The 23,922-nt window shown below is 35.0% G+C and overlaps 3 protein-coding genes across 3 annotated transcripts; 2 read left to right on the top strand and 1 right to left on the bottom strand.

The window, feature by feature from the left end:
* Positions 1-254: 254 nt before the first annotated feature.
* LOC128191680 (myogenesis-regulating glycosidase-like) lies at positions 255-6,349 on the bottom strand. The gene is made up of 3 exons (XM_052863870.1): positions 5,885-6,349; positions 2,346-3,801; positions 255-1,354 (listed from the first exon to the last, which is right to left on the bottom strand). Exons 1-3 carry the CDS (start codon positions 6,206-6,208, stop codon positions 1,089-1,091), a joined length of 2,046 nt encoding a protein of 681 aa, XP_052719830.1. The 5' UTR covers positions 6,209-6,349; the 3' UTR covers positions 255-1,088.
* A 183-nt stretch (positions 6,350-6,532) lies between these two features.
* On the top strand, positions 6,533-13,236 carry LOC128191682 (NF-kappa-B inhibitor-like protein 1). Its single transcript, XM_052863874.1, has 6 exons — positions 6,533-6,838; positions 9,691-9,875; positions 10,136-10,251; positions 11,180-11,307; positions 12,345-12,432; positions 12,590-13,236. The coding sequence occupies exons 2-6, from the start codon at positions 9,706-9,708 to the stop codon at positions 13,126-13,128; spliced, it is 1,041 nt and encodes a 346-aa protein (XP_052719834.1). The 5' UTR covers positions 6,533-6,838; positions 9,691-9,705; the 3' UTR covers positions 13,129-13,236.
* Positions 13,237-14,066: 830 nt separating this feature from the next.
* LOC128191678 (F-box only protein 38-like) lies at positions 14,067-23,905 on the top strand. Its single transcript, XM_052863867.1, has 13 exons — positions 14,067-15,042; positions 15,185-15,320; positions 16,248-16,378; positions 16,578-16,751; positions 16,962-17,115; positions 17,224-18,695; positions 18,922-19,037; positions 19,128-19,230; positions 19,545-19,735; positions 20,143-20,297; positions 20,423-20,514; positions 20,713-20,826; positions 23,581-23,905. The coding sequence occupies exons 1-13, from the start codon at positions 14,211-14,213 to the stop codon at positions 23,760-23,762; spliced, it is 3,852 nt and encodes a 1,283-aa protein (XP_052719827.1). The 5' UTR covers positions 14,067-14,210; the 3' UTR covers positions 23,763-23,905.
* The last annotated feature ends 17 nt before the right edge of the window (positions 23,906-23,922 follow it).

The following is a 23,922-nucleotide window of genomic DNA, read 5'->3' as shown; positions in this document are numbered from 1 at the left end:
AAATAAAACAGTTACAGACAGAAAAATCATGATTATTTGATTCACACCAAATTTGTAAAACGTATATTAATTAATGGAGCATGGTCACGATTTTGGTCAAATTCTATTTTTCTGTTTTCAGTATTTACAGTGCTTTAAATAAAAATGCATTTGATGATCAAATGAAATTTGAGAGACTCGTAGAGTTATAAGCAAGATAATTCACAACTCACAATTCTTTGTCATGGAAACAAGGCTCATATGCCCTGTTTTTGTTTTTAAGTATAAATAAATAGTTCCTAACATTAAGCACATGCATTTTAGGTCTAAAACTGGAATTTTCACTTCAATATTCAAAATTTAAATAAAAGCTTTGTTTACATAGCAAAGAATTGCAAGCTCTTTAACTTAATTGCTCATAACTCAACGAAAGACACTCAAATTTTGGTTGTGTATAACAAAGCACTGTAAACCTTAAAATCCCCCGTAATAATTTTTTTTTACCGAAATCTTGACATTGCCCTTTGAGAGAAGTTTAGTAAATTTATATGTTTTGATTAAAAAGAAATAACTTAAAGGTACCTGGCAATTAACCATGCATATTTAGTTTTGATATATGGTACTATTTTTTTGTCATGCTGTTTTAATAAACTACATTTACTATTCATGCACACAGTAATGTTAACTAAAAATATGTTATATAAGAATTTATCATAAATACAAAATGAAATTATTATTAAAGATGTCAGAAGACTTTTAACTTTCAGCAGTTAAATATGTCAGCCCATTTTGTCTGTAACATAGAGTGAATTTACAATGTATAAAAAGAATTAAATAAGAAAACTAATTTACATTTTAGTAATACATGTATATAATAGGGTGCACCATTTTTTAGTATCATATAATACCAAATTTTCAGACTATTAGATCAATAATGATCAACAAAGATTGTCTAAACATACATGAATAAATCATACAAATACCGGTAATGCAATGGTTACCGAGAAACGATGAGTCAAAAATTACTACCATTCATAAAAATATATGCATCAGACAATACTTTTCATTCAAGGTCAACAATTGTACATCAATTAAAACTCATACGCTCTTCATTCTAAGACCCTGTGTTTACTGAATGTTGGTATCTGTTCCAAGGTGACCTCATAGTCTCTCAGCCAGCGTTTACCCTCCAGAACCATCCCCTTGAGGTCATCCTTCCACTGACCTTTAGGTAAATATATGTCAATCTTGGTCACCCCCGGGAATACGACGGGGGCCACAAGTAAGTCATTGCCCACCATAAATTCTGTATCAATTACGAGGGCGATGGAATCTATGGGGTCTATCCACCATAACGGCCTTATCACAGGAGAACCTGAAAAAAAAATTACTTAAAAATCATACCGACGTCTACTACCATTAATCTTCATTATGCACATGAAGCTTACAACAGTTATTCTAACAAAATTCATTGTGCTAAACTCTGTTATGTTTAGAAATCAGAGATACTAAATGTAACAAACACCTATTCAAATCCCTATTTATTAAATTGAAGATAAATATTAATTGCAACATGTTTCCTGAATTATTGCATACATATTGATATAAGGTGCATATATATAATGTACACAATTATTACAAATAGAAGATAAAATTCTTACATCATATTGTAATTAACATTGTGAGACAGATTGAGGAAGAATTTTTTCCTCAGTAATTATAGCTTAATATATATGCATTATTTAGTTTTGTTCCACATCGAGATAAAGAAAGACAACTCTTAATATTGTGATAAAAAAATATTCATTAACAAAAAAACCCAGCTATAATTATCTCATTTCAACTGTACCGGTATATGTTAGTGTAATGGGATGGGAGAAAAAATGACAGACCAAATGGGATTCAAACACGGGCCCCCTGAATCTCTAGTCAGGTGCTCTACCAACTGAGCTATCAGGCGCTGGTATTTAAAAATTTGTACCAGTCAGACTGTCACATTCCTCCCCCTTAAATGATCTTCGTACTCCAAGATCACTATAGGCTCTTTCTCCTGGAAGGAGTTGAGCTGTTGGTTATAGGGCTTGGCACAGCACCAGATGTAACGGGATGAGAGAAATAATGGGGGACAAGACTGGGAAATGAACCCAAGCCCGCTAAATCTCTAGTCAAGTTCTTTATGGTCTACCAACTGTGCTATCTAGCTAGCTGGTGCCTGTATTTGAACCAGTCTGACATCACATTAGAAATATACACTAGTATGCCGTTAACCATGCTAAGGATTTCATTTGAGATTTGCATTTATCAGTCATTTTCATAACCAAGTTTAGGAGATTAAATAATAAATCTATTTACAAATTGTAACTTACCATTAGTTTCAGCCTCTTTAGCAGCATTTATCAACAGTTTCTTGATTTCCTGCCTTCTTTTCAAAAGACTCATGGCAATGTTCACAACTTTGGCATCATAGTCCCAAGGAACAAAGGAGAATTTGAGTACAGGCATGAATGTAGCCATCTGTAGCCATCTAATGTAAAGTTCCCGACTTGGAGGAGATGATGTGTTACTGACAACACCACTCCCCCCGACCACATCAGGGATAACAAATGGGTATCCCAGAATTCCAAGTGTCAAGACTGCAGGGATCACACTCTGAAGTCCATTATCAGCCTCCCACTTGGACTCTTTCCTTCCCAACTGCACATACATGGAATGTTTTTGAGATTTATAAGCACAAGTTGTTTGTAAAAGTTGTTTCTCTTGATGCAAATTGCCAATTAAAGACAGCAGGTGTGTGATGTATGCCCCAGGATTTGCAAGCAATTCATGGCTGAGATGATTTGGAGGTAGGTAGTTACTTTCACATGCATATAGCTTTAATCCATCGATGCCATATTCCTTCATCATTGTTGATAATTTGGAGTGAAACCATTTGGAAGCTTCTGGATTTGTTACATCAACAACACCTGCCATTCCATAGTGCCATTTCACAAGAGCTAACTGTTCAGAATTTTTATTTTGCACTAGAAACTCAGATTTTGTGTCGAAATGATTTGAGTCTTTACTAATTAATGGCGTCATAGACATGAGAACCTGATATCCATATTCCCTCATTGTACTGCATACCTGATGTGCATTTGGAAATAAATCAGAATCAATGTCAAAATTACCAAATTCAGAGGAAAACTTGCCATCAAATTCAAAAAAAAGTTTCTTGATAGACAGAGCTTTCCCCATGTCATCCTTGAATTTCTTCACAAATTTAAGTAGAACTCCTTGTGTCATGTTACTTTGAAACCGAGGTATGGAAGACAGAACCGGATATTGTATCAAGTCGAGGCTTGGTTTGTCTTTCGGTGATTCAAAGTGCTTCATCTGCATCATTTCATAAGTCTCTTTCACATTCTTTTTCTTACAAATGGTATATTTCAGTAGATGGTTCCCTCCTGTTGGATATCGCGGGTGATCAGTATTGGTTGTGAAGCACAGGAGATTACTGTTACTAGCATTGAAACTAACAAACAAAGGTACAGAGCTTTCAACTACAATACCCACACCTTTGGAGTTGAACCAAAATCTCTCTACAACATTTCCAAAGACATTGCCTGGTGGCTTGTTGTTTTTCATTTTATACATCAAATCATTTGGAAGGTATGGCTGCAAAGGAATTGAGACATTCATCAATGGCCATTTCTGGTGATAAAATTCACCACCTCCATACCATATGGCGTTCCGTAGAGATATGCAGTCTTGTGGCAGAAAATCACGACTGGTAGGTTTCCAGTGAATTTCATGACATTTATCATCTCCACCAAGAGTTTTCACCTGAAGTATTAAGTTCAAAAAATCTTATTCAAACATACATACCAGTAACATCACTAAAATGCCCTATTAAAGACCAGCCATTTTATTTGCAGCAATATTTTTATAGTAACCACTAACCAGTGCTGATTTTAAAGGATTACTTTGTTTCATGATGTCAAATACCGATATCCTAAAGTGAGCTAAACCATACATTAAGGTAAAATGTGCATATATAAAATCATAAGGTTCATCAGTCCAAAACTAGCGCATGTATCTGTGCACAATAAATACACATTTTTATATCAATTGGTGGCACTGTAGCTCCCTGGTCGTCCATCAGATTTTTTTCAAACTGGGAGCTACAGACCTGCATCTATCACTGAATCTTCACCCTTCAAACGGTCACACTGTAAAACATTATATAAATAGTGCCTGTTTGGGAGGGTAACAGTTGAAATTGACACCCCGAGAAAACCATTGTCAACCGACGCGAAGCGGAGGTTGACAATGGTTTTCGAGGGGTGTCAATTTCAACTGTTATCCTCCCAAACAGGCACTATTTATTTTGTTATACTGAATGTCTTTTTTAAAATTTTTAAGAAAATTTTACTGCTTTTATATAGGAATAACGTGAATTCTACAGCGAACCGTACGCGCATAATTTTCGCGCATGTAACATTTTTTAATGTTACCCGTTGCCAAGTGCGTTGCTAACGCTGAGGGTAATAGTAAATATTATTAACTGCGTCTTAACCAATCAGATTTCAGTATTTAACATGAAAGTATAACAATAAATATTATTATACTTTCATGTAAAAAAATGAAATCTGATTGGTTTAGATGCAGTTGATAATCTGTTCTATTACCCTCAGTGTTAGCAACACACTTAGCAAAGGGTAACACAACGAATTGTTACATGCGTGTAAATTATGCTCGTATGGTTCGCTGTAGAATTCACATCATTTCTATATAAAAGCAATATAAAAATTCTCTAAAATTAAGACATTCAGTATAATAAAATAGATAGTGCCTGTTTGGGGGGATAACAGTTGAAATTGACACCCCTCAAAAACCATTGTCAACCTCCGCTTCGCGTCCGTTGACAATGGTTTCCTTGGGGTGTTAATTTCAACTGTTACCCTCCCAAACAGGCACTATTTATAGCGAGTGAAGCGAGCTCTAAGAACCAGTGTGCGCAGGAAAAAGAACGAGCTAAACCTACAGTTCATCAAACAAAATTTTTTGTCTACGTCCCATAATGCTCTCTAATGTTTTCACCCGTGGTGCTGTGCCAAAAATGGCCGACTTTTATCTTGTAATTTACGGTGTCTTAAGGTTTGAAGACACGTTTAGAGTACTGCATATGCTTTGGCGAGACTCAAGAGATTTGTTAGTTGCTTCCATACCTTCCTATTGAGTCGAGAAACGTAAACAAAGACGAACAAAGTCATGGATGACGTCACAGTGCTCTAGCGCTATATATCCCGCGATAAATTTAGAGGTGGATCAAACATCTGTTATGCATGTACTAGCTATTTCAGTATAGACTGCGATACCTGTCTCATTGACATATGATTTGTTTGGGTTTTTTTTAATATAGAGATTATTTAAATATATACTAGCAAGAGCCATACTTAACTGTCATATCGATGGATTCATTTTTAAGCTAATTGTGCATGCATGTACAGTAGGCAGGTAGTATATGAGTATATCAGTAGGGAGGAAATAAACAATTAGGATATTCTGAACTAAATAAAAAGGAATAAAGAGAAAAAATAAACAGTTAAAAAATTTATGTAGATATTGCATATAGTCAAACCATTAAATTTAAAAGTGGGAAATTACACACCTACAAACAGGAACCGGACTCTCTCTCTCTCTCTCTCTCTCGGGAGAGGGGTAGGAGGTTGCGCTGTATGTATCATGACCATTAAAATTAGTACATTTGCCTCGGCATACTTATTGTAGAGAAATAATCTCTCAAAAATTCTTTGACGTTCGTTGATACCTAAATAACACTATAAGTTGACAATGATGCAAGGTATGTGTAATTCTTGCTGCGCTCGCCAGAACGGTAGCACCGTAAAACATATTATAATGTTACCTCAAGTTCTGTATATCGATGCCATCGCAGACATAAGTAGTTTGGGTTATTTTGATCGGGTCTGCATTCTAAGGCAGCAGTAGATCTCAGTGTCTCTGACAACAGGCCTTGCAGGTATATGTCCTTGTTCTCAATCAACGAGAACATACCAGTAGAAAAGTCATATCGAATATGTCCGATTGTTGCGTCAACTACCCCGTTGGCATACATCGGTGTCACTCTTTTCTTAAACGTCACTGCAATGTACCAAACAATTATCAAAACTATGAAACAAAAGCATCCCACTTTAAGTAGGCGGAGAGTACTTCCCCTTAACTGTCTCATTTTTGGAAGGTTTTGTGTTTATTTAGAGTGCGTCATGGTTATGATCGTAGCTCGGCATTTATCATCTCGGAAATGAAGTATGTGTCGCTAAATTTAAAGTTTTAAAATACCGGAGATCTTTTTCCCGAAATAAGTAATAAAAACACAGAGTTAAATTCATTTATTTAAACTTTATCAAAATAAATCGTGAAAATCTTAGGTACGATATACACAATTAAATAAAATGGCCAAATTTTTAGAAAGCATATAAATACATATAAATAAAAAAACCCACTTTACAATCCGGAAAATATATTTTTCCGTAACTCAAATTGGTATAATAAGATTTATTTCCTGTTTGATTTTTAAGAAGGTCATGGAAAAATGAACAACAATCACAATCCTCCAACAGATCTGGAAAAAGGATTTATTTCTAGATGGAATGACAGATTTAACCAGTATCTCCATAGAAAGGGATGGGTGAAGAACACTCAAGTTAAAAATTACCCCTTAATATTTGTCGTGTACACCTTTGTTGCAGCATATATAGGCAGATCAATTTATAATTGGAACTCTGTGTATAAAGCAAGAAAAGGTGGCAAATCGTCCAAATGAAGCTGTTTAAACTACAAATCGGTCATTATTAGAAAAGTAAGTTAGATAGGATGAATGTATGGATAACCATGGACGTATATACACTACATTAATTGGCAACTATAGTTTGTTCCAAGTTATTGTTTCCATCACTTTTTGATGATTTTTAATAAAAACACACTTAATACCTGTGAAAGAAGTACAGTTGAAATCGATGAAATGGAAAATATCCAAGATATCTTCATTGACAAATTATCCCTTTTCACTCATAAAAGTTTACAGGAATGAAAACAACTTTCTTACGGAGGTTTATAATGGGAAGTGTTTACATATTTTCTCCTTTTGGAAGTACTCGGAACACCTTGTGCAATTTTTTAATGTTATCATCCAGGCTTATCAGTGATTGGGATAAGCATGAGCCCTGCGCCATAGTCGCATTTAATAAAATAATGGCACATCAATGTTAAAAATGTTGCGCCCTGCTGGCGCAAATTATATTATACTGTGGTAGAGTCAGGTATATGGCATTCCTACTAGCTCTGGCTAGCGGGTTAACCCTTTAGCTCGATCGGTAGAGTGCTGGACTGGCTTGCCAGAGAACCCGGGTTCAAACCCCAGCAGAGGCAATAAGTGTCTCTGTTAAATAGTAATACATACTATTACAGTACATACTTTTCAACTTTGAGCTTTCCCCTATAAACGCTTAGAATCTCTTTCGCTACAATTCTTTAATGATCGCTGTTATTTTACAGAATAGAAGTCAAATGTTGTACAGCATGATCATGACTTTGTTTGGTAAAGTGTTTTTGATTGGTTTATACTGTCAGTTTGATATTTAACGTGCCAGGTCTTAATGTAAGCAGCTGCCATCATATCACTGACAAAAAATTCCCCATCCCAAAAAAGAACAATTTTTTCTGATATATAAAAAATCAGATAAAAATGAATGAACAGATAAAGCAAAACAGGTGGCTGAAATAGCGAATGGAGATGCTAACGGTAAGACGGGTGCAACCATACTAAAATTCAACTCAAATTGGATGAAATGAAGAATAAAAACAAAGAATTGAAAATAAATTATGGTTTTCATTGCTAAATTAAAAATATTTTTGGTAGCTTTTTATTCAGTGTCATTCAGTAATTTGACAATTGCAATGAAGTCTTCTATAAACTCATCAAATTTTAACTTGTCATTTTACAATGTCCCATAAAATTTCCATTTGGTGCATTGATTTTGGAAATGTCACATTAACACTGTCTTGGAACATGCCATTGTCACATTTGGCCAATTGCTTATCCCAATCACTGGGCTTATTAATAACTGATACAATGCAAAATCCCTGTAGACTTTCTATTTTGGGATGTGTATTGAAACCTGAAGCGGCAGAGTGGGCGTTTCAAAACAGATAATCTGGACATTTTTCAATTTAGTGGATGAACATAGTTTGGTACAAATGTATTTATTATTATCAAAATATCAAGCAAAAAGTTGTGGAAGCAAAAACTTGGGACAGAGTATGGTAATTAGTATATACGTCCCTGGGATAACATAACACGTAATATGTAAATGGTGTGACCACTAGGCCGAGCACAGATTTTTTTGGTTTGAAACGCAGACAGTAGGATCTGCCTCCCTTCTGCCAAAGTTAAATTAAATGTTGCATGCTCAGTCTCAATTAAGACTTCATGTTTTATGCGTAAAAGTCACCTCTTCGGAAAGAGCTGAAAAATGAATGTGGTTCTGAAAGTTTTTTATTTCTTCTTTCAATGCTTAAATCTATTTCATAATTTGACAAATCTTCTATTTATACTTTATTCAGTAACTAAAAGATCTGTTCCTTGATGAAATGTTTTCATTATTTTACATCTATTAATTTGATAACACATGGGTGAAACTAGTCTTTTCTCCTGATTAAAGCACTGTTGATAACTTACTGTTTTGTAAAGTCAATTGTTTTCATTAAACTTACTCACAGCCCATTGAAAACTTGGAAAGTTATTAATAGAGTTAATGGACAATAAACAATTTAATGAATGAGTTAACTTTACCGAACAAAATAGCAGCCAATATGGCGGCGCCCTTGAGCTGGAAATTTTTTTTTTCAGTTCTGAGTAGCCCTGATTCAACTTTGATTTTTCACTGATTTTTTTATACATTTGTATATACATGTCACCATTAAGACTCGCTTTCCCAGCCTATCGCTGCACTGGTTGTAAACAGATTGGTATCAGGAGAAGACGTACTCAAGAGAAAACGTACCCATGAGAAAACTTACCCATGAGAAAACTTACCCAATCCCTAGGGCATGTTTTCTCTAGGAAAAAACATACCCACGTATCCTAGGAAAATCATAAACATAATGTTAAACAGTTTTAAATAATATCTTACTGCATAAATATAGAGAAATACAGGTATATGGAATTAATAGATATTTGAATTTCATAGAAGTAATTATTTTGTATGAGTCTGTTGAATATATATAAAAGACCTAGACATATTTAATTATTATTACATTAATTATTTACATTCCACATATTTTTTGCTTGTAGTATAGCATTAAATGATTTATTTTTGATGTTGTCTTGTCAATAAGTGCCGTCAGATAAGCAGACAAATTGAATAACGAGTCAAAAAACCATCAGAAAGCACCCATATGTTTCTCCAAAACAATAATTTATCGAAATGGGACAATCTTCATGACATCATTTCTGCATTATGATATCACTGTAGTGATCACCTTTTACACATTTACTTTCATGATGATTTTAAATTTTCTCAACCTTATTTTTACAGCTTTTCATAGAACTTTTATTTTTGGGGTGAGAAATGCATATACATGTAATACCGCATGTAGTCCTTTTATGTTTTTACTGTATTTTTATGTAATTTGATGAATATTTATCTTCAGCTTTGCCTATGGAAAATGAATAAAAAATGGTGTAAAAAGTTAAAGCATTTGATTAAAGATGGTAGATCAACAAAGTTGAAATCATACATTGAGAAGCATGAAATCAATATCCAGCACCTTCAGTACAGCAATGGGAAAACCCCTCTTCATTATTGCTGTAAATATCTGAACTTTAATGGATTTAGGTAACATTTTTATTATCCCTTTACTGAGGCCTTTACTTACAAGAAAATTTCTTTTAGTTTTCAAAATTAAAAAAAAAATATTAATAATTTCATTAAGATAGAGATATCTAATATCTCATTGCCTTAAAATAGAAAAGAGAATGTGGTATGCATAAAATAACTGCATATTCCAGTATATGATTCAGTGCTAGATATTAACAAAACATCAAATGATGTGTTTTTAGTTTATTGGGCATAGATTTCTTGTTTATTTCCCCTAGATTTTTGATTGAGAAGGGGATAGATGTGTCTATTAAAGACGATGATGGAAATACCGCCCTACATATTGCTTTGAAGGAAGCCATTAAGACCCAATCAAGCTCGGAAGTAAATGAAGGTATTCACAATTCTGAATTTTCATATGTAATTTACCCCGTTCATTTGTACATCAATGTATTACACAACCAATTTGTTTAAAAAAATTTTTTCTAATAATGATCATAGGAGATCAATCAATGGTAAAATGACAATGTTGTAAAATTAAATTTTCAGAACTGCAAACGAGCTGTCCAATGGTTTGCATGACACACTGTGGTGTCCAAGTGTCTCTAATCTTTTTGTGCAGCTTTAAGTTTGCTAAAAGTTACCCATAACAGACATAGTAGAATGTGACACATAACCAGAGACAGAGTTTGCAAAAATTATCAAAATTAATTTCATCTCAGATGTATTATTTTAGCATTAAAAACATAACAGAAGTTTAAATATAGCATGAAAGATGTTCATAACCTGAGGATTTTGCCAATCTTGCAGTCCTTGCATAATTAGATGAGGATATAAGCTCACAAAAGTTTACTCTGAAAAATTACTAATATTTATTGTTATACTTTCATGTTAAATACTGAAATCTGATTGGTTTAGACGCAGTTCATAATCTGTTCTATTACCCTCAGCATTAGCAATGCACTTAGCAACGGGTAACATTACGAATTGTTACATGCGCGAAAATCATGCGCGTACGGTTAGCCTTAGAATTCACGTTATTACTATCTAAAAGCAGTGATGTTTTCTTTAAAATTAAGACATTCAGTATAACAAAATAAATAGTGCCTGTTTGGGAGGATAACAGTTGAAATTGACACCCCTCGAAAACCATTGTCAACCTCCACTTCGCGTCCGTTGACAATGGTTTTCTCGGGGTGTCAATTTCAACTGTTACCCTCCCAAACAGGCACTATTTATATAGTGTAATTTCCGTAACCTATGAAATAGAAATTACTAAAAAAGTAAATATTTATTGCATTAATATCCATGTATACTTCCAGTGTACCAGCTGATTATCTTGCCAATCATTGAGAAACGTCCGGAGTCACTGAGATGGAGGAATCACAATGATGTTACATGCCGAGACCTTCTAGATCAACTCAGAGAAAAACAGGAGGAGGAGACGCAGGTAAAAAAAAATAAAATCATATAGAACCTACACAAAGCCACTCCCTGAAAAAACTTTTTTTTTCTATAACCTGAAGGTTATTATTAAATCAAAGTACTGAAGTACTGACGGGAGTTGATTTTATCAATTATTATTTATTTTTAAATCAACTTATCTTGTGTGGCAATTAGTTTCTAGTCTGTTTTTAAATTACGCACTTTTTTATAATATGAAATTTTATTAGACTTTTCCGACAAGAAATTAGAGAAACCCCATATGAATCATGTTGTGTAATATTTAAAGATAGATTTCAAACTATGTATTAGTAATCAAAACAATTCTTAAAATTGTATGGATCTAAGCACTATTGATATCGAACTCTAGTCTCGTTCAACCAGGCGCTCAGCTGTCTCCGTTAATCTCCACCAAGCAGCAGAGCCTCTCTGTTTGTCGGAGATTTACGGAGACAGCCGAGCGTTTGGTTGAACGAGACTATATTAAACTCTGGCGTAGGAATACATGAGACTACAAAAATAGCTAAATTGTTCGTATTATATAAAATCTGACTATTTTCAAAGTGTTTATAGATAAGTTTCCTTGAAAAACAATGCTTCAACATACATTACATCGAATTTTTGTATTATTTTTAAGAACTAGAATTTGTCAGTGGTGATGATTTGTGCTTAGGTCCAAACACTGTTTCACTTTTGGTTTGCCAGAGTAACTGCATAGGAGAGTTGATTAAAGTCATCTCCCAAAAACCAATTAAGCTCTAAGAGAATGGTTTTTTTTGGTAAATGCATGTAAAGTGTTACTTTTCATATATTGTAAATGGGTCAATAAAGTCACAAATAAGGTTCATGTACAATATTTTGTATCATACAAATGAAAATTTAATAATTTTTAGAATGTAATTTATGTAAATGAAGTTATCATTATTACTTTATTTGTATCATTTATTTTTATTTATACATTGTACATGTAAATGAAGTCACCTGTAAATGATGACAATCATTTCTTCAAAAAGTTTGAAATGTCAATGCTATTAATGTCTGCAGACTTCAAGAACTCCAGAGAACTGGGATGATAAACTCGCTGATGAGGTTGAACATGAACATCACTGGGAGTGGGGCAGATACTCGGGGGGTAAGTGTGTGCCAGTGAGAAGAACTCTTTGTATTAACTCAAGAGTTTTTTGAAATTACTAAAATTCTTTATCAAACTATAAACTGAAACTATACACTTAAAAGTACAGGGAATTTTTATTTAAAAAATAACATCCTACATGTTTTTCTTTATATAGGTCTTCAAGATGAAGAAGATTTCACTGAGAGCTATGAAGATTGGTCCAAGAGAATGCAGCAGGAATATCATTGTAAACGGAGGCAACACTCATCATTACCAAGGTCAACAAAGAAAGCAAAGGTCGAAGATGACTTTGAAGCAAAACTTAAAAGAGACCGTGAAAAAATGAGACAAAGGTATGAGGAAAATCAGAAGAAAGCACAGCATAATTTCAAAAGACACAAGAAAGACCGATATGAACGTAAATGGGAGGAGCTAAACGCAAAAGCTGCAGAGAAGCCTTTGTGTTTCCTAGATATTCCGTGGCCTTTTAAAGATAGTGTTAGTGAGTTGGAAGACTTTCTTTTACATGATGTTACAGACAGTGATGTGAGAAAGAAATACTTGCGAGATCAGATGAAAAAATGGCATCCGGACAAATTTGAGCAAAAATTTGGCAATTGTGTTGTTCCATCAGAGAAAGAGCATATATTTTTAAAAGTGAAACAAGTATCCCAACAATTAAATCATCTCTTTGAAAAACTGAAAAATAACTGATCATTGTGTTGGATATTGATTTCTGTTTTATTTTCATGCATGTTCATTTGCGTTTTGAAATAAAATAAATTTAGTATTTATTTGTACATAAATATACATGAACATGAATTTGTTTTCCCATTTGTCAATTTTTCCTGGTTTCATTTAGAAGGTTGGAATAGGATCTGCACTTTTTTCTCTTAACATGCTGAAGTAAGCAATTTTTGCTGAGAATACTATTTTATGTTTACTTTTTTGAATATATTTCCTAATATAAACCTGTGGAATAACACAGATGTTCAATTCTGTATCATGATGTCTTAATGATTACCGTAGCACTTATCATTTGACCAGGGACGTATATACTAACTAAATGTATACGCGTCCCTGATTTGACAGTTGCATTATTGTAAGAAGAAAAACAGTTGATAATTCTGAACAATTTCGTAAATACATGTACAAGTAATAAACAGCAATGTATTAAAAAGTTCAAAAGGATATAAACCTGGATGATACCTGATCAAATCATCTGAGAAGCCCTTGGACTTCACAGAATTTTATCACATGACTAACCAAGTTTATATCGCATTGAACTTTGTAACAGCTAGGATTATTTATATCTTAAGCACAAGAAACACAGTCCTTACTGGGATAATCAGGGTACAATACTATATGTATCTAAGCAGGATGCAAAATGAAATGGAAACTCCATAACTCAGTTAAATGAATGGGTTAGATGAAAAAATGGTTTCAACTGTATAAATATGTTTGGACATCAGTTTGAAATTATTGTCCTCATTTTTAGCTTAGTTTAAGATTATGTAAACAAAATTAAGTATTAGAATTATTGATTGCTGATTAACATATCTATATTCTTGATTTTTATTCATTAATAGTAAAAAAATAAATACTTTAAAAAAATCCGGAATTTACAGCTTTGGTTTTAACTTAATACTCCAACAATAACTTCCGGTTACTATCTAGAAAGGGAAAACAGCAGTGAGCAAAAGATCAATGACAAATTGACAATTGTATTGCATAACATAATGTCAGCGCTTGATATAATAAAGTTTTTGTGATCAGGTTTGTTTGAAGAAATCACGATGAAAGGCAAAAGGAAAGCAAGATGTCTGTCGAGAAAAAAATCGGGTGCGAATGAAAATGATAAGAAGCAGGTGAGGCAAAATGAAGATCATTTCCAAAGCCTGTCTTTGGAAGTTATTTGTCACATTCTTGGATACTTACCTCTGAGATACATACTGAGGATGGATTGCATGAACCATAAACTCAGAAATGCCGTTTCTATGTATTTACGTATACAGAAAGAAATTGACATGTCGGAGAGGGAATTGTATGGATGGATGTGCGACTCCATCACAGATAGTACACTTACAGCGTTTCTAAAGCGCTGCCATGATGTGGAGTATCTATATGGTTTCCACCCGGGTTTTATGACATTAAGACGTCAACGGGGTGTCGATATGCTCACTCTCCCAGGAATCATTGATGCTCTCTCAGAATGCAAAAATCTGAAAGGCATTGAGATTTCAGATATTGCGCTCTTGCATGCAATGATGGACTTTTTTCCACAACTAGAGATTTTAGGAACATTCAAGAATAGAAACGGAACATTTCCTATCAATTTCCTATCATCTCTGACTTTGGCAGAGAATGCAAAGATTACGTCATTGCATCTTAATGGAATTGTACTTGAAAATCTGCCAAAAATGTACAATTTGAGGCATCTTCAGCTTCGTTGGGTACACTTTCATGAGTCCCATCCATTTAATGAGTTTATGGCACCAAAGTTGCAGACATTTGTCATGGCACACTGTTCTGGACCAGCCAGTGCAATAAAGTATGTCCCACTTATTGCAAGTCTTGCAAGTTCCAGGTACCTTTCCAGACTTGAATTACTGCGCGTTCCATTTCTAGGTTAGTTCATATTTTTTATTTTAATTAACTGGATTATCATATGAATGTTTTTTCAATGTACATGTATATGTCCAAGTTCTTGTTGCAACAAAACTGTCCTTCCTAACTTACAATCATGATTCATTTCTGCAATCTTTTTCAGGAGGCTTAATTCATCATGTGGTACAAGATGGATGGCAAATGAATGCCTTTCGTCAGTTGCGCTGTATCAGATTTGGAGGGTGTCGCCATGCCCTTGAAATGGATCTGGGGTTTCTCATTATTACAGCAGCTCAGAAGTAAGTTTTATTAAATTTTTATACCACCATTTCTTTTATAATATTAATAGATTTAATGATTTTGTCTTCAGCGTAATGTTGCTGGCTTTTACTTTGAAATTGATTACCGGTAAATACAAGTATGAAATTGATTCATTAAATCTTGTACATGTATTTGATTACATATATATACTATATAGATGATTATTTTGGCAATGCTTACTTGGTAGTTAATATAACCCTCAAAATTGATAAGATATTTAAATGCCAATTTTTTTTTTTTTGGGGGGGGGGGTGTTTTTTCATGGGCTATATTTCCAAGTCAAGAGTTTCTGATCCTCTCTACATTAACCTTTGACCAAACAGACAAAACATATGTGGGTTTACAGTTGCACCATCTAGTGAGAGTACAATGTACTAATTTTTTAACTTTTGTGACATCTTACTCTGACCAATCAGAAAATACGTATAAAACAGAGAAAACTACAGCAGTATGGCTCTGACGATGAACAAATTGATTATAATATTCAATTTGTTGAAAAGATGGGTTAACTCTGACCTAAAACTGATAGCATTAAGTCAATTACTTTCCAGTCTGTCCTAAATTCATTTGACAGTAGCTCAACATTGATCAATGCACAATAAAACATTCTTGAAACATTTCTTATTGGATCACTCACACTTTATTGAGACCAACAAAGAAACAGGGTTTTTAACCCCATCAAACTCTGCCTATGTGGTCAAGGGTTTTTGTAGAGTGGAGTGGATCAGAAACTCTTGTCCTTGGAAGATGCCATGGGCTAACTTGGCTCAAAATCATCAAGATAAAAGCTATAATTACAATAACCCATATTTGGGGTTCTTGTTACAAGAATTCATTTGAAACAAAAACCATTTGAATTAGTGCAGCATTTAAAAAAAATCATTGAACATAAATCTTGACTACAGACTAGAAGAAATCAGTGTGCAGCCCTCTTTGACTAAGGATAATCTGTTTGTTGCCTTGGTGATGGCTGATGTATCCTTTCCTCTGTTTTCAACTTTACATCTTGGATATGTAGATTCTTTCCCAGCACCAGGTAATTCAACATCTATTACAATTTACTGATAGTTTTTTATTCTCTTTTTCTTTACTCTAGCTGTGATAACTCTAAGTGATTTTATTATGACAATATCAATAATTTTAGTAATGACTGAAATGCATGTTACACAACCAAATTCAGAATGAGACTTTTTGCACCATTATACATGTTATGAGATGTCTTTATTTTTTATTAGATAAATGGGACAATGAGGATTTGATTGTGGAGGGTTTGGCTAGTGTGTCAGAGGCCCCTGCAGTCATCACAGACATCGGCATGAGGGCTGTGGGGGTGTGCTTCCCTCGAATCAAACACATGGACATCTACAACTGTCCACACATTCTGAGACCCACTCAGTGGTTCACTCAGGGTAAGTCAACCCAACTACACACTTGTACAATCAAAGAACAAATACAAATAGCAACATACTTTTCAAGCACATTGTAAAATGGTCTGGTCTTCTTTACTTACCGTAATACAGCTTCTTAAGTACCATATTCACATACATGTATGTCATTGTTTATTTACACATCATAGTAAAAACAACAGGTAAAACAGAAATGTTTTTTTTTGTCTGAAGGGTTGACGTGTTGGGACCAGCTGACTGAATTGTCCATGAAAAGATGTCATGCCCTTAAGCTGGAGGATTTCTGTGAATTCATTCCAACTCTTCCATCTCTACAAACTCTCCATCTGGAGCAAATGTTCAGAGAACCACCAAAAGGATGCTCAAGGTAATGTAATCTGTGTATAAATGTACCCATGTGATTTAAAGACTTACATGATACATGTACATGTAATTTGATTGATGTAGGAAATGATGTCTTACTGTATATACACAGGGTTGGATTGAGTGCTGGCACAGGGATGGGTCTTTCCTCTGCCATGTTGAATCAGCACTACCAGAATGCCCCACCAGCAAATCCTGTAGTCAATAATAACAATGTTCACAATGATGGAGCCAACCAGAATGAGGGAAATGATCCATTAGCCGATCAAAATAATGAATTGGATGGAGCCCAAGCAAATCAAGCCAATCAGAATGACGAGAGGGAAAATCTAATTGTTGACCAAAGTGATGAAGTGGGAGTTGATAATTCTGCTCAAGAGGACATGGCACGGATGGATGTATCGTCAGATGATAAAGTATCTGAGATGAATGAGGAAAACAATTCTAATGAAACGCAGGAAAACAGTGAAGGCAGCCCAGATTTAGATGGAAATAATGAAAGAAAACTGATTACTAATGACTCTAATGGTGACCAAAAGGAATCTGAAGAGGTTGAGACAGTTTCTGTCGGGATGGAGACTGTTGTGTTGTACCCAGGGAAAGAGCGCAAGGAAGAGGAACAGACGTACAAAGGACTAATTATAACGGAGACATCAAACATGGAGCAGGAAACACCCCCAGATCTCAATCCAGTCGTTGACTTAAGTGTTATAAAGCCAGACTTGTCAAATGTGTCTGTTACAAAGTCTGAACATTCAGACAGTGAGGTTGCTTCATCGGTGCCCACTGAGTCAGAGAAAATTCAGGAAATGGAGACAGATTCAAGTAGTCAAGAAACTGTGATATTGAGAGAGAGTGGAGAGGCTCCTGATGTTGTGTCTATTCATGAACCAGAATATTCTTTTACGAAGGAAATCAAAGTTGAAGATGGTGTAAACAGTCCTCAGACTTCGACCACAGCAGAAAGTGGAAACACAGGAACCTCTGCGTCTGTTATACCTGAAACAAGACCAACCAGAAGTTGTGTGAAGCATCAAACAACTCAGAGAGGAATGGAGGAGCATGTAACAAGTTGTGGAAATTCATCACAGGCTTATACAAGCGGTAGTAATGGTACAAGTACTTCAAATCCAAATCTAGCCGAGGGGCCAGCCAAGAGAGCTCTCAGTGATAAGAGTGATACAAGTTCTAGTTCCAAGGTAATGAAGATTGACACTTCACAATGCTCCAAGTGCTCATGCAAAAGAAGTGAAAAACAATATTTACGAAGAAGGAGATCAAAACGTGTAGGAAGTCAAGGGAAGAGGGGATGTACAGCTAAATGTAAATGTGAGTGCCATGATAAGGACCAAACAGAAAAGCCAAGTAAGAATGGAGATCACACTGGTGGTGGTAAACCTGTGTTAGAAAGTAGTGATGGATGCCAACCTCAGGATGGGGAAACACAGGGAGCTGATGGGAGTTGTAAGGTGAAGGAGGAACTGCCCGGGGAGAGGGTCGAAATGGTGGACAAATCTTGTGAGGCCAAACCAGAGGATATCAGACAGTCTTTGTTAAGGGAAGAGAACTCCAACACAATGAGAGGTATGACACAGATGTAGACATATATCAATTAAATATATGATACAGTCTAAATCAATGTATCTGGAAGAATTTACCAAAACAGGAATGGTAAATAATAAAATAAAAGTCAAAGGTTAAAGATAAAGCTATTAAAAATGTCTGTGTATGTCGGTACATGTATTTCAAATTCATAATGAATATGAATTTTTTGGGAAAATTCTTCACTTTTACATGTGTATTATGTTAGGGAAAAGAAAAAAAGGAAGAAGATCATCAGCAAAAAGTACCGAAGCTCCAAAGTGCAACATGAAAGATGAGTGCACAAGCACTGGAGATCCAGTAGTGGAGAAGGATCATATTCAGGTAGCACTTAACCACTGATACATGTCTTAACATGCAAAAACTGATTAAAAAGGGATATTAATTGATATGATATTGTCTTATGTTTTTCAGATTTTGAAAATCAACTCCAACTCATTAGTCTCGCTTTCCCTGAATAATGTTGGAATCACAGGTTTGGTTCTGGACAATTGTCCTAACCTCAGTAAACTCTCAGGTACTGATCAGGACTGTGTTTACTGCTTAGTACTTTTATATTAAATCTGCATTTATGATTACAGTACTACAATAGGTGACATAATCTTACAGACAGAATCGATGTATTATAAAAGTGATGCCTTTTGCATCCATATTGGTTTGCATCATGCCATTTGAAAAATGGGAAACACAACAATTTAGCTTAATGTTTGAAGGTATTTTAAAAATTCTTCACTAAACATTCTTTTAAGAGAAACAATTATCCCTCAAATTTTAAGAAACTTTAACTGAATACTTGAACCATCATGTGTTCTTTTATTGATCAAATTACAGGTCATGCCTGCAGAGTTTTAAAGGATGTGAAACTAAATACAGTCCCAAAAATTAGAAAAGTAGAATTCACCCACTGTGCCAAACTTATAGAGGAGAACCTTGCATATGAAGTTGCCCTGCAGGAAGATACTTTGCCAAATGGTCAGGCCAAGCGATATAACAAAGCTGTATTCTTAAGGCCAATGCATCAGGTGACTACATAAAATTCCCATTGTACTGTGAATATACATATTGTGATATAACATCTTTATCTCAAGAGATGCAAATTGATGAGTACCTAAAAAATTTTCATGATGCTGGGGTTGCTTTCAAAACGCAACATTTTTTGCATCTGTCTGCTATGACATCAAGTTCATGTATTTTTTCAGTGTTGGGTCCATGTAGTAACTGTAAATACCCAGTTCATTGTCAACAGTTTAAGGATAAAGATTAGCACAATTAACATGCAAAACAGTGGATTATTATTTGTTGATTCAATGTAATCTTGCCATAGGGAAAAAAATAGAAATCAAACAATGATTTTATACATCTGTAAAAGTCCAGATAACAATAATTTTGAAATAGGTTATTGCTGATACATTTTTTATAAACCTTGTAGATTGAAAAAGAACTCCTTGAACGTTTGCTCTTCTCCAGTCCTGACATTTTCTCCGATATCTGTGTGATATACGACTACAATGACAAGGCCTGCAGTAGTTCCTACAACCACATGCGGGTGTTTACCTGGGGAGAAATCTTTACACCTATGGCCAGGTAAAATAGTGCCATTATTCCGAGAGTTATCATGGTAAAATAATTGATGAAGAATCAATGAGACAGTCATTGCTGGTAAACTGCCTGATTCATTTATTTCACAGGTGTTCACCTTTCTTTTACAGTGAGCTTATAGATGTCTATGGTTTTCCTGAATGGAGTACGAAAGATTGGAAACCTCAATATCCCTGGGGCCGTGACATATTCAGGATGTATGGTTGGTAAAATTATGTATAAATGAACCTGAACTCAGCTTGTACATGTATTGTGTGGAAGATTCATTTTATTTATTTTCTGAAACAGTGAATCTTTTGTCCAAAGATATACTAATGAAAGCTCTTCTACATCCTTCATTCTTTTTTTATACAAAGGTGATTTGTATTAAATTTGTACTTTGATTGCTTTATACTTGCAGAGAGGAATGGTAATTTGAGTCGTCATGAGATGGTAACAGACATGACTCTGATGAGAATTTTGAAAGAGAGGCCAAGACTCCCAGAAAATCAGATTCACAGATTTGATCACGCTCGTAAGTTAACCTCCATGATTGTTTTTGAATAGGCTTAAAAAAATTTGTCACTCATTTTTGCCTGCAGGCTGTATTTTCTCGAACTATTAAGCAATTGTTCTTAAACATGTACTTGTATTCATCCCCAGTTAAACAAAAGTTGCCACTACATTTTTAGCTCACCTGAGCTGAAAGCTCAAGTGAGCTATTCTGATCACATTTTGTCTGTCGTCCGTCTGTCCATCTGTCCGTCCGTCTGTCCGTAAACTTTTCACATTTTCAACATCTTCTCAAGAACTACTAGGCCAATTTCAACCAAACTTGGCACAAATCATCCTAAGGCAAAGGGGATTCAAAGTTGTGAAAATTAAGGGCCACACCCGTTTTCAAGGGGAGATAATTAGAAATTAATGAAAAATTTCGAGAAATTTTCAAAAATCTTCTTCTCAAGAACCAGAAAGCCAGGAAAGCTGAAACTTGTGTGGAAGCATCCTCAGGTAGTGTAGATTCAAAGTTGTGAAATTCATGACCCCCAGGGGTAGGGTGGGGCCACAATGGGGGGTCGAAGTTTTACATAGGAATATATAGAGTAAATCTTTAAAAATCTTCTTCTCAGAAACTAATCAGCCAGGAAAGCTGAAACTTGTGTGGAAGCATCCTCAGGTAGTGTAGATTCAAAGTTGTGAAAATCATGACCCCTGGGGTTAGGTTGGGGCCACAATGGGGGGGTCGAAGTTTTACATAGGAATATATAGAGTAAATCTTTAAAAATCTTCTTCTCAGAAACTTAACAGCCAGGAAAGCTGAAACTTGTGTGGAAGCATCCTTAGGTAGTGTAGATTCAAAGTTGAGAAATTCATGACCCCCGGGGGTAGGGTGGGGCCACAATGAGGGGTCGAATTTTTACATAGGAATATATAGAGTAAATCTTTAAAAATCTTCTTCTCAGAAACTAATCAGCCAGGAAAGCTGAAACTTGTGGGGAAGCATCCTCAGGTAGTGTAGATTCAAAGTTGTGAAAATCATGACCCCTGGGGTTAGGTTGGGGCCACAATGGGGGGTCGAAGTTTTACATAGGAATATATAGAGTAAATCTTTAAAAATCTTCTTCTCAGAAACTAATCAGCCAGGAAAGCTGAAACTTGTGTGGAAGCATCCTCAAGTAGTGTAGATTCAAAGTTTTGAAAATCATGACCCCTGGGGTTAGGTTGGGGCCACAATGGGGGGTCGAAGTTTTACATAGGAATATATAGAGTAAATCTTTAAAAATCTTCTTCTCAGAAACTAATCAGCCAGGAAAGCTGAAACTTGTGGGAAGTATCCTCAGGTAGTGTAGATTCAAAGTTGAGAAATTCATGACCCCTGGGGGTAGGGTGAGGCCACATAGGGGGGGGGGTGTTAAAGTTTTACATAGGAATAAAGAGTAAATCTTTAAAAAATATTCTTATCAGAAACTAATCAGCAAGATTATTCTTTATAATTGTTAAGACTTTGGCTCCAGGACAATTCTTCGGCCTCACAAAAAGGTTCAGAGTTTGATGTAGCTAAATATCCCATGTATAAACAATTGTAAAGGATCTTTTTGAGAACTGCAATACTCAACATGTGATATGACTATAAAATATACTATAAACTATAAAATTGAAGCAGGCAGCTATTTTTTCATTAGAATCTTTTTGTATTACTGTTTTGGGTTATTGCCCTTGATTTATTGATTCTTGATTATTTTAATTAATGCATCCACTGTTAACCAATTATTGTGATGATAATTTTTATACAATTATAAATATTCAATGTATATAAGTTGTTCTGCATAAGTAGTTTTGGGTTAGGTTGGATTAGTTTGTTTATTTTTGATTTCCAATTTTTAGATACTATGAATTATTTTAGGCCGGCACATATATAGGGACAGTGTCTATTACATTGCAATGAGCGACTGTTTGGGGTTAAACTTGAACAGATATGGAAAGATTGAGGGTGTTGACATCCCTGCTCTATCTATTTTTCTAACCAACGATACAGAATGTGCGGTCATTTCTGCCCTGTATCGCATTAATACGAGTGAGAGGTCATACCTGCTTGTAATGGTGGTGGTTGAGGCGGAGCACTAGTGTATGGTCATCCCTGTTGGTGTTCTGGCCTTTCTAGCGTAAGTGTGCGGCACTCCCTGCGTTAGGTTGAGCTGTTGGCGCAAGTGTGCGGTCATCCCTGCTTGCGTTAACGTTGGTACCTGTTGAGTTGCATAGGTGTGCGGTCATCCCTGCCTGCATAACGTTGAGTCCCTATATATGTGCAGGAGCGGTGATTAAAGTCTGCTCTTGTAAATATTGGCAGCAATCAGGGCTATCCGAGTTCCAAGGGGGAAAAATGGATTTTATTTATACAGGATCTACATGTATTAATGTACATTGTCCAGATTGTATTATGACTCCATTAAGCTGACTTTATCATACCTATTGTTCCTCAGGTGAGCGATGTGGCCCATGGGCCTCTTGTTTTTAATACTAGTCCTTGGATTACATGTTTTGTAAAATTACTCCATTACTTAACCCTTAATACCCCCTCAATAAGTCAACTTTAGCTATTATTAACTCTTGATTCTATATTGGAAGACAACTAACCCCCTCAGATGACAAAAATATCTTTAAATTCAATCATTATTCAACAGATCATACTGGAATGTTTTTATTGTTCAAAATGATAACACCACTTAAATTACTTACTATGTGAAAAATGAAGAGACCGAAATTCTTAATGTTTTGTTGTTTTATTAAGGAGGAATCTATTGTCCCAACACTAAAGGACACTACAGTGCATATACAGCGTTAGATTCAGTCCAGGAGGAGTTAGCCGACAGGTTGTGTGCAGGGATGAAAGTTAAAAGACATAGCTGTGTTTTCTATATCAACTTCAGTGATGTCAATGGAGTTCCAACTTATGATCCAGAATTCTCATAAATGTGGATGTGACTAGAATTTAATACATACAGCTTTGAGAGAGAGAGAGGGAGAGAGAGAGAGAGAGAGAGAGAGATTGGTTAAGACATCAACAGATTTTTAACATGTACTGTAATATTACATCAAATGATCTGAAAACATGCTTTTACTCTTAAAATAA

Source organism: Crassostrea angulata, chromosome 7 (assembly GCF_025612915.1).
Source record: "Crassostrea angulata isolate pt1a10 chromosome 7, ASM2561291v2, whole genome shotgun sequence".
Taxonomy (NCBI): Eukaryota; Metazoa; Mollusca; class Bivalvia; order Ostreida; family Ostreidae; genus Magallana; species Magallana angulata.
The sequence above is the reverse complement of the archived record's forward strand: the minus strand, read 5'-3'. Positions and strand labels throughout refer to the sequence as shown.

Coding starts and splice junctions, on each gene's coding strand:
- LOC128191680 (XM_052863870.1), bottom strand. CDS start 6,208: ATGAGACAGTTAAGGGGAAGTACTCTCCGCCTACTTAAAGTGGGATGC. Junction 3,802..5,884: donor ATCGATATACAGAACTTGAG/GTAACATTATAA, acceptor TTAATACTTCAG/GTGAAAACTCTTGGTGGAGA. Junction 1,355..2,345: donor TAAAGAGGCTGAAACTAATG/GTAAGTTACAAT, acceptor TTTTTTTTTCAG/GTTCTCCTGTGATAAGGCCG.
- LOC128191682 (XM_052863874.1), top strand. CDS start 9,706: ATGAATAAAAAATGGTGTAAAAAGTTAAAGCATTTGATTAAAGATGGT. Junction 11,308..12,344: donor AACAGGAGGAGGAGACGCAG/GTAAAAAAAAAT, acceptor TAATGTCTGCAG/ACTTCAAGAACTCCAGAGAA. Junction 12,433..12,589: donor GTGGGGCAGATACTCGGGGG/GTAAGTGTGTGC, acceptor TTCTTTATATAG/GTCTTCAAGATGAAGAAGAT.
- LOC128191678 (XM_052863867.1), top strand. CDS start 14,211: ATGAAAGGCAAAAGGAAAGCAAGATGTCTGTCGAGAAAAAAATCGGGT. Junction 17,116..17,223: donor CCACCAAAAGGATGCTCAAG/GTAATGTAATCT, acceptor GTATATACACAG/GGTTGGATTGAGTGCTGGCA. Junction 20,298..20,422: donor ATCTTTACACCTATGGCCAG/GTAAAATAGTGC, acceptor TTTCTTTTACAG/TGAGCTTATAGATGTCTATG.